The sequence below is a fragment of the Mastigoproctus giganteus genome, chromosome 10 (assembly GCF_048544385.1).
Source record: "Mastigoproctus giganteus isolate SK-2022 chromosome 10, ASM4854438v1, whole genome shotgun sequence".
Lineage (NCBI taxonomy): Eukaryota > Metazoa > Arthropoda > Arachnida > Uropygi > Thelyphonidae > Mastigoproctus > Mastigoproctus giganteus.
The window spans coordinates 191,109,677-191,128,668 of NC_143584.1; the positions used below are offsets into that span (position 1 = coordinate 191,109,677).

The 18,992-nt window shown below is 35.2% G+C and overlaps 1 protein-coding gene across 1 annotated transcript in view; it reads left to right on the forward strand.

The window, feature by feature from the left end:
* The window catches only part of LOC150079670 (ATPase family gene 2 protein homolog A-like), a 238,027-nt gene that overhangs the window by 82,340 nt on the left and 136,695 nt on the right, over positions 1-18,992 (forward strand). Inside the window, exons 5-6 of the mRNA XM_090383160.1 lie at positions 9,717-9,840; positions 14,203-14,337. Coding sequence (XP_090239286.1) covers positions 9,717-9,840; positions 14,203-14,337 — 259 coding nt within the window. The remainder of the gene's footprint in view (positions 1-9,716; positions 9,841-14,202; positions 14,338-18,992) is intronic.

Below are 18,992 nucleotides of genomic sequence, written 5' to 3' on the forward strand. Positions count from 1 at the left end.
CCCTTTGTGCCTGTTGTCTGAGCAACAGTGAGGACACCATGAGCATTAAGTTTACTCAATCCGTTCAAATTCAAAGCCTTCAAAACCCCAATAGAGTATCCTCACAGGTGCTAAGTTTCTGAACACTGCAATTTGCAAAATTGAAATCTTTCTTGGTAAGACTATTCTTTTGTGCTTACTATTCTTTTTTCTCCTCTCTGCACACATTCTAACAGATCTAAATCATTCCTAAAATGAGTCTTCTAGACCTTAAGGAAGGATGCAGTAAACAATACAATGATATATATGCACCAACATTGAGCCATGATGATGAAGAGGTTGAAGAATTGTACACAGAAATTGAGAGACTTCTATATGAACAGAAAACTCACTACACTTTATTATGGGAGACTTCAATGCTAAGGTTGGAAAGAGACAAAACAGCACAGAAAGGGAAACTATAGGAAATTTTGGAATTGGTGAAAGAAATAAGAGGTGAAAGACTTGTGAAATTTGCAGAATCTCAAGGAATGTCAGTGATGAACACTTTTTTCAAGAAAAGGGTGAACAGAAAGTGGACATGGAAAAGCCCAAATGGATTAACAACTAATGAAATTGACTTCATCCTCAGTAACAGAAGATATGTTAGACTCCTGGCCATGTCGCCATGATGAGAATTATTGTTCCTAGTACATGTACTGTACTTAGCAGCAATAAAGAAGTTTATATATTGTGAACGATGTTACCGTCCTGAACAAGGTAAATGTTGGAAGTGATCACAGAATGGTAAGATGCACACTTGATATAGATGTAAGAAGAGAAAGGAAAAAACTGTCTTGAATAAATAATGCAAAGGTTTTTGAGATAACAGAAGATGAGAAAAAAGCAGTATGTACTGGAACTTAAGAATAAGTTTGAGCTTCTGAAGAGCTTTCAGGACCAAGATATCAAAAAAGAATACAACAATTTTCTGAAAGTGATAAAGCCCAAGAAATTTATAAGTAAAAAGAAATTCAAAGAAGAAAAAATTAGTCAAGAAACATTTGTCGTGATGAACCGAAGACAACAAATTAAGAGCAAGATAAACACTGACAAGGACAAAATTGAGTATACTGAATTATGCAAAGCTATTAGAAAGAGATTCAGAGAGGACATAAGAAGATTTAACACAAGAAAAGTAGAACAAGCATTAAGGGAAAACAAAGGACTTAAATCAGCAGTTATGAGCATTAATACAGAAAGACAAATGATACTGAAACTGAAGAATAGTGATGGTGAACTTATAAAAAGCAGAAAAGGCATAATTCAAATAGCAGAAGACTACTATAAAGAATTATATAAGGAGCAAGGAATTGATGCAAGCAGAGGTGGAAGATGGACCACAAATTAGCAACACATACGACATACACAATATCCTCACTGATGAGGTAAAACATGCATTTGAAGAAAATGAAGAATCAGAAAGCCCCGGGGGAAGATGAAGTTACTGTAGAGTTGTTAAAATTAGGAGGAAGAGACATGACACAGAAACTGGCAAGACTCTTCACAAAATACATTAGGAAAGGTGTGATGCCTAAGGAGTGCAATAATGATAGCATAATTTTGCTGTATAAGAAAGGAGATAAATCAGAAATTGGAAATTATAGACCAATTAGCTTGTTATCCCACATCTACAAGTTCGTCACAAGGGTTGTTGCTAACAGATTAGAAAGAATACTTGACGAGAATTAACTGAAAGAGCAAGCTGGCTTTAGGACAGGACTCTCAATTATGGATCACCTTCAGGTAATATCGCAGCTAATGGAGAAAGCAAATGAATGTAAAACACCATTATGCTTGGGATTTGTAGATTATGAAAAGGCATATGACGTGTGCAAAACAGCATAAGGCAATGTTTCGTGCACTGGAAAGACAAGGCATAGATACCCCATATATTATGATTTTGAAGAAAATATATGAGAACGCTACCTCCTTTATTAGACTAGACAAAGACAGTAGCAAATTTAAAACTGGGAAAGGAGTTCGACAAGAAGACACAGTATCTCCGAAGTTGTTACTGCTGCCCTTAAGATTTTAGAAGATTAGACTGGTAGACTGGTCACAGAAAGGAATGAATGTGAATGGAGAGTACCTAAACCATTTACGATTTGCAGATGTCATTATGGTCATAAGCCACGATCCCAAAGAATTAGTGGAAAATCTTAGTCAGTTATGCAGAGTAGTAGGGATTTTGGACTAAAGATGAATATGGTTAAAACAAAAGTAATGATGAATGATTATGTCACAGAAGGGGATATAATCATTGAAGGAACAGTATTTGCAGTATTGAAGAGGTGGCTGTAATAATGATAAATGGCTGGAAGTCAAGAGAAGAATAAATTTTGGATGGTAGCATTTAGGAAATATAGTCACATACTGAGGAGCAATATCCCAATTTGTCTGAAACATAAAATAATGAACCAATGTATACTCCCCACCATAACTTATGGGAGTGAAACTTAGGCACTCACCAAAAGAATGGAAGAGAAGCTTAAAACCACACAGCGAAGAATGGAACGAATTACATTAGGAATCAGACTGTTATATAAAAAGGGAAACACATGAATTAGGCAGCAAACACAAGTACAGGACATTCTTATCAAAACTAAAGAACTGAAATGGACTTGGGCTAGACACGTAGCTCGAAGACATAATGACAGAGGACTAAGAAAATAACAGAATGGTCTCCAAAAGGAGCTAGAAGAAAACCTGGAAGACAACGATGGAGATGGACAGATGAAATTCACGATTTTGTGGGTGGCCATTGCACAAAAATTGAGGGTACCCATCGCACTGTCTTCTCCCCCTCTACCTTCCCTTTATCCATGGAGTAACTTGCTCTTAACGCCACACAACTGTAATTTGTTCAGCAGTCTTTCATGTGGAACACTATGAAAAGCTTTTCTGAAACCTAAGTATATGATGTCAAAATTATTTTTGCATCCAGTTTCTTTGTTCCTGCATCATAGTAGCTGGTCAGATTTGTTAGAGATGCTCTCCTTATAACAAATATTTGCAATGATTGCTGTATAACTGCATTTCATTTTTAACCATCGGCTCAATATTTTCCCTGGAACAGAAGTCAAGCTTACAGGTATATAATTACCCACTTCGTCCTTTGATCCTTCTTTTTGAATAGGCTAGACAATTGCACGTCCCCAGTCTATAGAGATCTCCCCTGATTCCAAGGATGCTCTCATAATTAAGAGCTAAAGGTTTGCATACCTCTTTTACTGCTTATTTTAATATAATTGGATATATTCATCAACCTCAGGTGTTCTATTTTCTTTTAACTTTAACAATTTCTCTTCCACTTTCTTCTCAGTTATTGCAACAATTATTTAGTTCCTAGTTTTAACTTGGTTTAGTTCCAGTGTTCCCATCCCTAAAACATCTTTACATGTTAATGTAGATGCAAAATATTTAATCAGTTTATCAGCAACCTGAACAAGATCATCAACAGTTAAGCCATTCTATTGGACAAATAGGACTCATCCTTTTACGCCTAGTATTATCATATGCAAAAAAGTTTTTCTACTTTTATTTGCATTCTTAATGAAAGACTTCTCGTAATCTTCTTTAGCTTGTCTAACCCCCTTTTTGACTTTGTTGCCAACTATTTTATACTTACTATGGATTTCTTTGTCTCCTGATGATCAGCTCAAATGACATCTATTAAGGTCTAAACCTTGAACAATAATCTCTTAGCATCTTAGTGAGTGAGAAACTTACCCACATGTTACATTCAATATCTTTAAATTTAAAATCCTCTATTATAAGATATCTTGATTTGCTAGTTCATGCTATCTCTTCCCCCCTCCCCCCAGTGCTTATCTAACATCACTCACGTCAACTCGGTTCACTGCTTTAAATTGTATAAGCATCTCGTGTAGTTTTCTCCTTTGCCACAAGTGTGATCAATTCAACTGACATTCATGTAGGTCTAAAACTTTAACAACATCTCTTAGTGTAAAAAGCTGAGCAACTTTTACGATTACTTCCCTCAACACTTCCCATTTAAAATTTACTGGTAACAGCAAGTGCAGTTTTCAGTAGGAACAACGTTTGGTCCCACTGAAAATAATTTTAAAACTGTCTGAGACCATTGTTAAAGTCCCTTTACAAAAGCAAAATACATTCTCTTTACACTTGATAGTAATTACATCAATACACTGATCAATGCCAACTATTTGTTTCTTTATCTGGAGATTCCTAATGCTTGGATAATTACCGCTGATAATCACATCAAGAGTATTCCTTTCTCTTGTTGGACTCTCTCATTGCTTCTTAATTAAGAGTATAGGAATTATGCTACTGTCCTTTCAGTACATATTGTACTCACCGTATTTAACTTGTGATCTTTCTTAACATTTCCTACACCTATTAAATAAATCATCAGATTTCTTATTTTTAATATCATTAGTACAATGTGTACAACAGTATCATATTTCGTTCCCTTAAAAGATGATAGCTGCTACAACATTATTAACTTTGCACCCCTTGAAGACATACTCTGGTCATATTCCACCTATCCCTTTTACACAATATATTTGCCATTTCCCTGACAGTTGAGTTACTGACAACAGCTACTTTCTTTGGAACTAGGGCTTTCTGCCATTGAGAATGTTGTGTTGTCCAAAAATATAGGCTCTGGCATTGAGCTGGCCAACTGAGTGCTTTGATGGATCCCTTGTTTTAATTCATTTAATGTCATCAACCCTTTCTTCATGCTCATATAGGCTCATCCAGAACACTGAATTTCTCCTCACTCTTTGCATTGAAAACACAAAGACATAACCTTTGGCCATATCATGTCCCTCAGAAGACAAGTTTAAGTAGTGCATTATATAAAACCCTAATTAATAATAGAACTGCTGTCAGCAGTTCTTCCCCCAAGTCAAAGTATTCCTGCTACTTTGATCTATTTGCTGTGTTGCTCTAGTTTATTGTATGACTGTAATCTAAATTTAATTTAAAATTCTCATGCAAAATTAAGAGATATGAGTATACAAGGGGTTATCAAAAAGCTTGTACCCGTAGCTAGAAACAGTAGTCCTAGAAAAAGGTGAAACTTCACAGGAACTTTAATCCTTTTCTATGTACTCTTTATGTATAGTAACATTTCTCCCATCTATGGATTAGTTGTTTAATGCCTTGATCATAAAAGTCACTTTTTGCCTGAAACCACTAATCTACTTCATTGATGACTTCTTGGGATGAATCAAAGTGGTGTCCATGCAATGCTTTCTTTATTTCTCAAAACAAGAAGTCTGACAGTGCTAGGTCAAGAGAATAGGGTGGGTGCTGCAGTAGTTCAAAGCCGCACTGGGCAACAAAGTTGGTGGTGGCAATGGCCGTGTGAGCCTGTGCATTATCTGACAGAAGAGGGACACCTGTTGTTAACATTCCATGCCTTTTCACCTTCAAAGCATCACATAACTTTTTCAAAAGATTTCTGTGGTATTCTCCAGTAAGTGTGGAACCACGAGCTAGGTAATCTGTCAGGATAACCCCCTTTCTGTCCCAAAACACAGACAACATCACCTTTGCAGATGGAGTGGTCTTTGCCTTTTTGGGAGGTGGGAAGGAGGTGTGCTTCCACTGCTTTGACATGTTTTTAGTCTCCGGATCATATTGGCAAACACCCAGCATTTATTTGTCACCAACTGATCAAAAAAGTTCTCAGCATCCGCAATACACAAATCCAACAGTTGGTTAGAACATTGCATTCAACATTGCTCTGCAAAGGCATCAGCATTCTTGGAACCCATCATGTGGAGACCTTAGACATGTGCAGATGACCATGTAAAATGCTTCTGTCAGACCCATAACTGTATTTGCAATGAAATGAATTGTCACGTGTCTGTCACTCAGCACCAGCTGCTCAACCTTTGCAACTGTCCCATTGTCTATGGATGTTGATGGCCTTCCTTCTCTCAGCTTATCAAAGACACCTGTGTGGCTGCACTGGAACTCCTCTTTCCACTTTTTTACAGTGTCATAGGATGGACGATTCTGCCCATACATAGCTCTCATTTCTTTGTCAATTTAGAGAGAGAGAGATAATGTTTATTGCCCTTCACGGCCATAAAGCCAGGGGTTTACAGACTCCTGACTTCCGGGATAATCGAACAATTATTTACAAAAAAAAAAGGTAATTATACAAATGAAAACATATTTTAATACAAAGGAGAGAACTCCTCACGAAAGTTTGATCGAGCTGGCTTAACATTGAGATAAGACCACCAGCTCAATCAGACAGGAGCAGATGCAAGGTACACATCAGTCATTGCTGATTAGTCCTGCTAGTCATAATTTCCTGAGCTTTCTTGCACTGCAAATGCAGGAAGTTGATCACTGCTCGATACTCCACTTTTTCAACTATAGCATCCTTCTTCAGATTCCGGGATCAACCTCTGGTGTATGATCACCTACAGGAATGAAATTTCACATATTAGTTATTGAATATGTAAACAACTTATATTAAGAACTGCATCTTCCTACTGATATTTTATCTAGGTCAGGGTATGAAATTTTTGATACCCCCTTAATAACTCTACACTATTCCCAGCTATGCTGTTGTAAATTTACATCATGTATTATGTTATAAAGTCATGTTTGTATTATTAATATTAATTATACTCGATGGAATTACATAGTTTATAATATTCCAAACACTGTTTATATCATTCTTATATTGATGCAGTGAACAGTTGTGAGAGAATTCTCTCCTATTGCAACTTTTGTCTTTTAAGCAAGTAAGAAACAACTTCACCCTCTATATCAGATCAACACAGATAATAATTTAACTACTAATTTTAATCAAATGGATAACAAAATCCAATAATTTTTAGAAAAAACAAGTCTATTAGCAACTTTCAAAATTTGCTTAATTTTGTATAAATTTAAAATATGTTTAAATTTTTATTTGTTACTGTTGCTGGTCATTTAGCTCTTCAAAAGTGGTGAAGATGGTTAAAAAATTTTATATTATCCTAGGAAGGCTACTAAATTACATTAGAAAAAATACACTGAAAGCCCTGAAATTGTTAAAAAAAAAATTGAAATTGGAATATGGCAAATTGTGCAACTTGTGTGTGTAAATAAATATGTCAACTTCAAGAACAGATAATTACCATTGTGTCTGCACTCAGGACAGATTTACTTGTATTGAAAGGCTAGCCAAACAGTAAAAAGAATAACTGGAATAGAAAACTGCTGGAAGACCTCTAAGAAGAAGGTTGAAGGAGATGAATCTGAAATCATGTTGTCCAATTAAGAATTTAATTCTTGCTAAATAACAGTTGCAAGTATGTTTTACATGGGTTAAATGAAATCTTCTGCACTCTTCTTCATTGATCTGAAAAATATTAGCAGAAAATTTTAGAGAAAGTTGTAGCTGAAAATCTTTAGAGAAAGTTGTAGCTGAAAATCTTTAGAGAAAAAAAATTCTAGCAGAAAGTTTAGTAATGAAGCACAAAAATTAATTTGAATGGTAGCAATTACGGTAAAGTGTTTTGCAGATGCAGTAAATCTCTGCATGTTTCAAAACTTTGACTTTATGATCAAGACTATGAAGTTTCCTGCCAATGTGATGGTCTAGGAAAATTGACAATCTTTCATAGCACTCTGAATGCCATAATATTCAGTGATGTTCTTTCTTAAATGTTTTCCCTTAGTGAAAGAGCTGTTAACAATGGAATTTTTGTTTTTAAGATGATCAGTGTCACCAAGCAAAGAGTGTTTTAACTGTTTAATGAATACACCTTTCCCAACAGTGCTACAGGTGCTATTAGGTTTAAATTTAAAAAAAAAAATGTCAAAATACTATATTTAGTATTCCCAACTTATTACATTTCCTTTCAGTCTGCATCATTAATTGTTTTATTAATGAAGAAGTTTGGCCATAAAAAAAAAATAAAATAGTACATTTTCTTTAACTGTAATTAATGTAATTACTTAATCATGAGAAATAAAATTAGCAGCAGTTTTTTCTGTCCAGTTCATCGAGTGCATTATTGTCACATGCTTTGTGGAGCAGCTTGAATTGTTGACATACTGGTTCAGTGCCATTCATTTGTGAAAGGGTGCCTCTGTATCCAGATGGGCAGGAGCAGCAGTGCGTAGCACATGCTTCTTGATTAAACCGGGGTTCGAGCCCGTGCCCACCAAATACGGAGGATGCGGAAAGGTCAGTGAATGACCACCACATATCCCCGGAGCAATATGGCCTTGGTTGCTAATGCTCTTAAAATCCAAATAACAAACAAACAAACATTTGTGAAAAACACAGGAGTTTTCTTTTCACTAGTAAACACTGCTTAGCAATGCATTCTTGCTCCCATAGTAACAGTTCTGCCATACCTAAAGAAAGGAAACAAGCTTAAACTAGAACAACTACACATGCATAAAAGGGAGGAGGGTTTAAAAAAAAATGGATTGTTCACAGTTATGGTCATAACTGATTGAAAATGTAGGGTGGCATCAAAAATTGAACAATGTTGAATTATTTCTTGATGATTTTAAGGTTTTAAAAAGAGAACTTTTTGCTATTCAAAAACATTAGAGGATTATCTTGGTTTGATAATTTACCAGATTTTAATCTGATAGAAATGTATGGAATGAAATACTGCCGGAAACATAATTAAATCTAGTGTGCACCATGCCGAGAAATTGTTAAACTGCTACATTCTCTTGGATACCTGACAGAATATTAATTATGGTTTAGATGAGTAGTAGGAAACATGGATTTGTCTCAAGTTAGATTTGAACAAACTTGAGGTATTCCAAATGCGATGCCTGCGGCAGATCTTGGGCATCTCTCTTCGCGACCGCATCACTAATGATACCATCCGCGCCAGATGCCAACAGCAACCAACCATTGCCGACCAAATCCAGAAGTGAAGGCTTAGATGGTTTGGCCACGTATGTAGAATGGGCACGAACAGAATACCATCCACACTCCTTTGGAGACAACGACCCACCCAATGGAGCATCCAACGGACCGCGCCTAGGAAAACGTGGGCCAAGCAAGTGGAAAATGACTTGAAGAACCGACGTCTCGACCTTAACCAGGCCAGGACTGACGCCATGGATCGTAAGGTATGGAAGAACATCACAGAGCAAGTCCGAAACCCTGCGGCACCTACAGCAGCATACTGGTTGTGTGGCCAACCGCCTCCCCCAGCTGCCAGCTAAGGACCAAAGAAGAAGAAGAAGAAGATGAGTAACAAAACCTTTTTTGAAAACTGCAATTATAGTAGTTGCCATTTATTTTTGCCAAAATTGATATTTTATTTATTTATATTGAAATTTTCAATTGAAAAATTCATATTCTTAGAGTGATACTGAAAATTTATATTTTTAGTGTCACCCTAACAATATGAATTGTTCTTAAAAAAAAAAAAAAAAAAAATTTTGTAGTTTTGAGCCAAAAATTGCGAAACATAAGTTGAACTGGGCAAGTTGCTATTAATTTTTTTGGCATTTGTGTGTGTAATGAAGTAAGTATTTTATTTAAGTTGAAATTGCACTATTCAGTGTGGTAAAAATAAAAATATTAGAACTCTAATAGTATTGAAAATTTATCAAAATAATTCAGTAATATGTAAAAATTCAGTAAATACTTAATATTACACTAATTTCTACATATAAAAATAATGTTTTCCTTTCTCCTCCCCAATACTGTTTTTAACCAGTGCACCAAGTCTTATTTTTATTGATGATATCCACTCCATATGTCCAAAGCATGACATCAGTAGTAGCAGTGAGCAACATCAAAGGATTGTTCAGACCCTTGCACTGCTTCTTGACAGTCTTCAAGTAAGAGCTGAAATATAGATACTGATAAGCATTAAGTACTACTAACCGAAAATAATGCATATATTTCAGTTACTCTGTTATCCCTACTTAAGTAATTTTTCTTAGCTTATTTCTTTTATTTTAAATTATTTTAAAACATTATTTTTATTTTAAAATTATTCCGCATGCCATTTCAGATTTTATATAACTGTGAAACCTCTACTGCTTTACTTCTATTATACGAGGTGTGGCTATTAAATAAGGAGACTGCATGCATAGTCACTACACACCAAGTGTGAAAACAAAGGTACAGCAATTGACTTGAAACTTTTTCCTAGTTGTCTAGGAAAAGGTTCAAGGCAATAGGCAGTGAGCATATTGGAATGGGACTGCCAAGTCACATTCCAACATGCTCATTCACTTTGCAGTAAGACAGGTTTTTATTACCTTGCATTTTTGCAGTTTGCCAGAAAAATGACATACAAAAAAATTGAACAATGAATCAACCTCAAATTTTTAACAAAACTCCAACTGAAAGTTATGAGTTGTTACGTCAAGTTTACAAGCGAGATACTATGTCGAGTTACATGTTTGAATGGCATAAAAGATTTTTAGAAGAAAGAGAAAATGTGGAAGATAATGAACAACTAGGCAGTCTGGTATCCATGAAAATTGATGAAAATGTGGACCAGGTAAGAACATTGATTAGAAGTAATCGTCATTTAAGCATTATAATGGCTGCATCAGAACTCAGCATGGACAAAGAAACTATTAAATTTAAACTGAATACTTAGGCATGAGAAAAGTGTATGCCAAGATGGTGACAAATTTCTAACAAAGATCAAAGAATGAGAAAAGTCCAAGTTTATGAAGGTGTTTTGAAAAAAAATTGAAGATCCAGAGACTCTCTGAGTATGGTAGTTACTTGTGATGAAAGTTGGCTATTCCAGTGCGACCTAGAGACTAAAAGACAGTCAATGCAATAGAAGAAAAAAAAAACAATCCCCCAGACCAAAAAAATCAAGGATGTCAAAATCAAAAATGAAAACCATGCTTCTTGTTTTCTTTGATATTAAAGGAATTGTTATGGCTGAATATGTCCCACCAAATCAGACTGTCAATCAAACATAATACACTGAAGTTCTGACAAAGCTGCATAAAAAAATTTGAAGGAAGAGACCTGAAATGTGGAAGGATGGTTGGATGCTCCATCAAGACAATGCTCCAGCACACAACGAGCACTCTGTTCACTGTTTCTGTCCAAAAAACAAGTTCCCATGTGTGAATATGCACCTTACTCACAAAACCTAGCCCATTGTGACTTTATTCTCTTTCCCAAACTGAAAAATGTACTTAAGGGAATGCATTTTCAATCTATTGAAGTCATTCAGAAAAAAAAAAAAAAAAACTGAAGTGTTAAAAGGGCTTACAGAAGTTGACTTCCAGAAATGTATCTGTGCTTGAAAGAAACATATGGGACAATGTATGCAAGCCCAAGGCAATTATTTTGAAGGGGATAACTTGTAAGTTACGAAATATTTCACTATTCATTTTAGTGCAACACTCTTGTTATTTAATAACCACATCTTGCTATGTAAAATTTATATACACAGGAAAATGGTGATATCAAATTCAAAATGGATTATCTTAATTTGTTCTGATAAATAAGGATTATCCTCATTTGTTCTGATAAATAAGGATTATCCTCATTTGTTCTGATAAAGAAGGATAATCCTCATTTACTCCTGAGTAAGTGTGGATTTTTGACTACTTTATTTTTCTGTTGAAGACAAAATCAAATACAGTACCTTGTATGTGGATGCTTCAGTTTACTGCCTGGCATTTATCTCTAGAGGCGCTACAATAGGGAAAATTAAAATAGCAAACTTTACAAATGCAGAAAGAGTTTAGTATGTGTTTTTTTTTTTTTTTTTGTTTTTTTTTTCATATACAGGAGAACTTCCACGAATCATGAGGACTATCTGGAGGAGAGAGATGCTGTTCCCATGGGGTGGATTGGCTGAGATTGAGATGGACTCATTGGTTGGCCACCTCATTCTCTAGAACTTGTGCCTGTGGATGTTTTTTGTACCAGTTTGTAAAAGATTCTGGGCTAAACCTGCCATTCAGCTCAAATTTGCACTTTAGAAACTAAGCTCAAAGAAGCTGTTTCTAGTATTACATAAAACATGTTAAAGCAAGTGCAGATGGACAGTAGATCACAGGTAGGGTGTGTGATGCATTTGGGAAAAAAGTCACAAAGATGCATGCAGTAATTGTATCAAAAGGAACTTTTGATTTTCAGGTGGATTAAAAACAAAATCAATGCCATATTTGATTTTGTTTTAACAGAAAAATAAAAAAGTGTTATGGTTTTAAAAGTATTTCAACTTCTTTTGAATTACTCGTATATATAATTAAAGAAACATAGTTTCTTTAAAAATTAAAACAAATTAAAGGAAAACAAAATCCTTACAAGATATTTATAGGAAATAATCTAAGAATAGAAACCCTTTTAATTGTAGTTGCCATGTAATTATAGTTAACCCAGAGAATAATTTACAGGTGGAAATTCAAATTGAATACAGAGGAAAGAAATGTAATATGACTGTTTTAACATATAGTCCAAAAGGGAAAAGAATGCATTTGATGCAAAATAGTAATAAACTATAAAAATATTATTACAAAATAAATAATTTTGTTGTAGCAACAGGTATACAGAACAGTGTTTTAAAAACAAACCTGGCAGTGCTGACACTGTTATATGACTGAGTCATAGATGCTGAAAACAGGTAATCAACAAAGGATAGTAACAGCTTAGATGAAATTCCCTTATCCCTACTTCTGGATATAAAATATAAGGAAACTTACTTTACTTAATTTTAAAAGAATTTTGATGCCAAGAAAGCTCCAGGACTGGATGGTATTTCTCCTCTTGTTCTCAAAATCTGTGCTACTGAGCTTACTCTTGTTCTGTGTTGCCTTTTTACACTTTCATATTCCACTGGTGCTATTTTCTTCTGCTTGGCAATTTGTGCATATCCAGCCAGTTCCTAAAAAGGGTGACAAATCCCTTCCATTCAATTATCATCCCATTGCACTTTTTCCTCTTTCTAAAGGAATTGAGATATCCATTAACCACCAACTCCTAAACTATCTTGAAACCTAACATCTGATCAATGATTGCCAATGTGGATTCCATCAGTGTCAATCTACTGGTGATATACTGGCTTGTGTTACCCACCTATGGACAAATTCAGTAGAAAAGTTTGGTGAAACTTAATCAGTTGTTTTTGATGTTTCAAAGGCTTTTGATTGTGTTTAGCATAAAAGTTTCTAAATACGCATTCCTCATGTAATGCTGACAATTTTTTCCTCTGGGCACTTGCTGTGGGTGATGGAGGAGCTCTGCTGTCATCTAATTTCTTCAATAATGCTGGTGTTCCCCAAGGTTCAGTGCTTACTAACACTCTGGAAATCCTATCTGCAGTTTTTCTGATGATAGCGCATAATCTCTCTCTCTCTGGTGCCTCCGTAGCCAGGTGGGAGGAGCAGCAGTGCGTAGCACACGCTTCTTGATTGACCGGGGTTCGAGCCCGTGACCACCAAATACGCAGGATGCGGAAGGGTCAGGGAATGACCACTGCATATCCCGGAGCAATATGGCCTTAGTTGCTAATGCTCCTAAAAACCAAATAACAAACAAACAAACATCTCCCTCCCTCCCTCCCTCTCCCTCTCTCTCTCTCTCTCTCTCTCTCTCTCTCTCTCTCTCTCTCTCTCTCTCTCACTCAGGCCTATAGACTATTCAAAACATTACATTTGTGTTAATTAATGACCCATCTCTTACAAAGTCTCTCCACTCTCTTCTCATAGATGCTCCGTTTCTGTTGTTTGCATTTTCTGTAAATACTTCCATGAGCACTGTTCATCTAAATTTGCTTTGATAATTCCACTCCTCTCTTCCAGACAAGTCCAAACACATGCCATAACCAGTTAACATCCTTTACTGTTCAACTTCAAACTCACAGAAGCAACTTTTCTTCTTCCTCTTTTATTCCATTAACTTCTGTTTTCTGTAACAGTCTCCCTTCACATTATTTTCTGAAAATTATACTCTACAGAAATTCAAGTCTCATATATCAACAAATAACTTTCATCTTCTCAACCTTCAATCCATGCATTGTACTAAGTACTGTAGGTTCTAATACCTTTCATGTTTGGATTTTCATTTTAAAAAAAAAAAAGGAAAAAGAAAAAAAGACTGAAAGGAGTACGTCAAAGCAAAAAAAAACAAAAAAACTTACTTTTTTTTTTTTTTAAGATTTACTTGTTTCCTTAATTTTTGTTTTATTTTCTACATATTTTTATATTTTTTTCTAGCCTGAAAGTTCAGAAACTGTATTAGTGCTGGCTGCAACAAATGATCTGGAGTCTTTGCATCCCATTCTTCGCTTGCCTGGAAGATTTGATATTGAAGTTGAAACAAATGTACCTACATCAGAAGAAAGGGTACAGGTCTGTCCAAATTTTTCCAAATATATACTCCACTTTTTCCTTAGTATAAAATTATACAGAATTTTACTGACCCCAGTCTTCAGACTTCTTGGGGAAACATATGCAATTAATGAGTTTCTCTTGTATTCTCCCCAGAAACCTAAAGAAGGGGTTCAGTATAACCGTAAAATGTTGCCAATAATTTTAATGTATATTGATATGGTAATGCTTCAATAAATACACTCATATGGTATATCATTATACTTAGTTGTCATTTAATGTATTAGTTTAATATTTACAATGTGTGTATTAGGTTTTTGAACCATATTCCTTATATTGCTTTAAATGTATGTTTTTCCATTTAACCTGGGAGTTTGCTATCAGGTATTTCATTGCTAATTTTTCTACATTTTCTTCTGATGTTATATTTCACTTGTTTCTTTCTCCTGCATCTTTTTGATAAAAACAACCAACTTTAAATATCCTTAAGAGAAAGAAATTGAGAGGTGACAAATTGAGCTTCAAGAAGGCCACTCAACTATCACATTCAATCCACCTACTTCTGTTTTCCTCTGGGTACTCTGACTGCATGGGTAAAATGATTGGCATCTTGCTGTTTAAAATATGACTAGATGTGATTATATTTCAAATCAAATGTAAATTTCTCTGACATAGTGATCATGCCAGAGTGTAAACAGAACTTTCATTTAAAGGAATTTCATTGGCATAATTTTTCCAACATGCAGTGAAATGTTTTTCAGATGTAAGTCACCATAAACAAATTCATCAAAAAAGCATCACCAAGTAATTATTTGTCCATGATTGGTTGCTTACATTGCTCTCCATGGTTTGAAGTTTTTTATTTCTCTGGCTTAGCTGCCAACTCTCCAGATTTACTATGGAGAATCCGTCTTTTTGTAAAAACTCAATTTTTCCCAGTCTTTATATTTTTATAAAAAAAATAAAAGTACATTAAAATTGGAATTTTTTTTAAAATTTTGCAGATTTCTGTTTAGATTTGTTAACGAATTGGCTATCAGGTGTGCTATGATAATCTACACTGCAAGATGACAGCATTATTCTCTGTTATGTCAATAATTTCATAGTACTTGTGTAGAGTGAAGCTAATTAACAATTTCTTTTCAGTAGGATGCCAAAAAAATGATACAGGTGATTTCTGGGACAGAATAGCTGAAAAACAAGTGATTTAGCAGACAAAATAGTTAAAAAAAAAAAACAGATTTTTCAGAAAAAAAGGAAGAGTTTTTTTTTTAAAGTCCACACTATGCTAGAAATTAAATTTTGCTGGCAAAATACACATTTTGTATTCAAATATACATATAGGATTGCTTACCAGTATGCTTTTAAACATTAGCTCTTTGGATCTGCTTAGAGATCAACTGATTTTGACTTCTTCAATAAAAATGCTGTTGCAACTTCTCCCTCTTCAGAGGAGTTTGGTCAAAGTTTTTTTTCATAATAATCACTCTGCAGTCTAGACTTGGCCATCATAATCATTTTAAAAACTTCATCAGAGAGAGGAGGCCTGAACCCAGTTTTTCTTTCTTTCATGGTAGATTCTAATACAAACTGATGCTGCAAAATATCTATTGCTTTATATATTTATTTATCTTTAATAATGCCAAGAAGCATTGAAAACAAAAGTATTTGTTCATAAAAATTTCAAATATGAAAATGATACACTGCCAATTAATGAAATTTATGCTACCTTAGCATTTATCAAAACATCTTTTTTCAATGGAAACTTGTGCACCATGTAATCATATGCAGCAATAGAGTACTTCATCACTTAAAAAAAGAACAAAATCTTCTCTTATTTTAGATTCTCCACGACCTTGGATGTAAAAATGCCTATGAACAAGTTAGACTCATCCTTCTGGTTTTCTCTGCTATGGTAATCAATTTCCAAAATGGAAATGGAAGATCTGAAAATTGTTGGCAACAAACATAACATTCTTTAACACATCACGGAGTAATGGCCTCAGTAGAGGGATGTGAGATAAGTTGGATTGAAGAACCATGTTCAAATTTTCAAACGTTGTATAACGTTTAAAACAAACTTATTGCTTTATTCAAGAGGGAAGAGAGAATATGAACAGACTTTCTGTATGAGTGAAGATAACATTGTCTAGAATTATTAACTTGCTTGGCCTGTTTAGGGCTGCTTTTCCAGAAGTACGTGATTCAGAAGTTCTATCTTGGGTTCATCAATGTCTTATTTCAAAAATTTTGGGTAATGAAATGGATTTGAATGTGAGTCAGTGCCACTCACTAGTGAATGTTTGTACATGTTGGCTGTTGGTTAGTCAATGTGTACAAACATGCTTCCAAATTTCTTTGGTATTCAAATTCCTCTTTATTTTAGTGGTATACATCAGCTTAAATTTTTTTAAATCTATTTTTCCTTTTAACACTATTCTCTCTCTCTCTCTCTCTCTCTCTCTCTCTCTCTCTCTCTCTCTCTCTGCGCCTCTGTAGCCAGGTGGGAAGGAGCAGCAGTGCATAGCACACGCTTCGTGATTAGACCGGGGTTCGAGTCTGTCACCACCAAATACGGAGGATGCGGAAAGGTCAGGGAATGACCACCGCATTTCCCGGAGCAATATGGCCTTAGTTGCTAATGCTCCTAAAAACCAAATAACAAACAAACTCTCTCTCTCTTTCTGAATAGTAGTAGATGTCTGCTAAATATTCATCCACCTACACAGGAAGACATGCAGCTCCCTTTTCGGCACAAATTAATAAGATGACAAAGGCAACCTATTACCTCAATTGCTCAACCTCTTCTTTTAATATCCCTGTTACTCTGTTTTTAAGGTTTACCATAACAGGCACATTATCAACACTAACTGCCAGACAGTTTTTTGAAGGAATCCCACAGTTTCAGATTGTTCTGAATATGTCAAACATTAGACACTGTAAAGTCACCTTTCAATGTTGACACTGAGAGAAAGATGCTTTTTATTTTTTTTTATTTTTATTTTTTTATTACAAAAGGTCACCGCAATGGGATATAGTTTGGAATCACCTTGATTACTGCCATCTGTAACAATATCAAAAATAGCCCATTTTTCAGAATCATCACTAAATCTTCTTTCCCTATCTATGTGGTTTCACTAACAATGCCTGTTGTTTTTGTTCTTCCACATCCTGCTATTTCACTATTAAGAAACATATTTCTGAGCAACACACTTCATGAGGGAGATTATGTTCTATGATAAGCCTTCAGGGACTTAATCTTGGAGACTACTAGGCTTTTCATTCCAACTAAGAAATACTATTCAAGGTTTAGGCCTAAATGGATGTCAAATGAATTAATGAGGCTTGTGGCCGAGAAGAAAATGTCTGGGATGCATATAAATTATCAGGTGACAAAAAAGCCTATGGCAGATATAAACTAGCCTGTAATCAAGTAACAAAGGAGGTTAGGCAGGCAAAGGCAGATTACAAGAAATATTTAGCAAAGGATGTGAAGAAAAAACAGCAAAGAGTTCTTTACTTATGTAACCTCTAGAAGGAAAGGGATGAATCAGATTGAACCACTTAACATAGATGAGCTTACTATTGATGACCATGCTCAGGTAGCTGATAAACTGAATGAGTATTTTCATCTACATTCACACATGAGGAGTTATTCAATGAGGGGAATGCCAGAAGTTTATCAAACTTTTAACAGGTAGCTAAGTGATTTTGTAATAACTGAGAACAAAGTGCAGGAGAAATTTTGAAGTTAAATGTAAGAAAGGCACCTGGGGTGGATGAGATCTATCCAGTTATATTAAAAGAGGCAGCAGAGGAAGTAAGCAAAACCTTAGCCATAATAATGAGCACTTCCTTGTACTCAGCAGAGGTCCCCATGGACTAGAGGTGTGCAAATGTATCACAAATTCACAAAGGAGGTTCAAAAGGTGATACAAATAACTATAGTTAAACTAACATATAGTTAAAATAACTATATGTTAGTTTAACTTCTTTGTGTGTGTGTTTGTTATTTGGTTTTTAGGATCATTAGCAACTAAGGCCATATTGCTCCGGGATATGCGGTGGTCACAAGCTGGAACCCCGGTCTAATCAAGAAGCATGTGCTGTGCACTGCTGCTCCTGCCCACAAGGCTACAGAGGCAGCAGTTTAACTTGTGTTCCAGGGAAAATAATAGTCACTGGTTAAAGAAGCATTGCAGGATCATCTAGACAAGACTGCAGTAATAGTTAAGACACAGCATGGGTTTGTTAAAGGGAGGTCTTGTCTGACCAGTTTTATTGGATACTATGATGTGGTCACAAAGGAACTGGATGCAAAAAATAATTTTGATATCATATAATTGAATTTCAGGAAAGCTTTTGATACTGTTGCACATGGAAGACTGCTGTTCAAATTGGAGAGGTATGGCATTAATGGTAAGTTGCTACAATGGATAAAGGGATGGTTGAGTGGGAGATGACAGAGATTGGTAATCAATGGACACTACTCTTCGTGGACAAATGTTATTGGTGGAGTTCCCCAGGGTTCAGTGTTAGGCCCATTGTTGTTTTGTGTATTCATCAATGATATTGATGAAGGTATATCAGGATTAATGTCCAAGTTTGCAGATGATACAAAGGTTGGCAGGGTTGTTAACGACAGTAAATATAATGTGCTACTCCAACTGGATCTA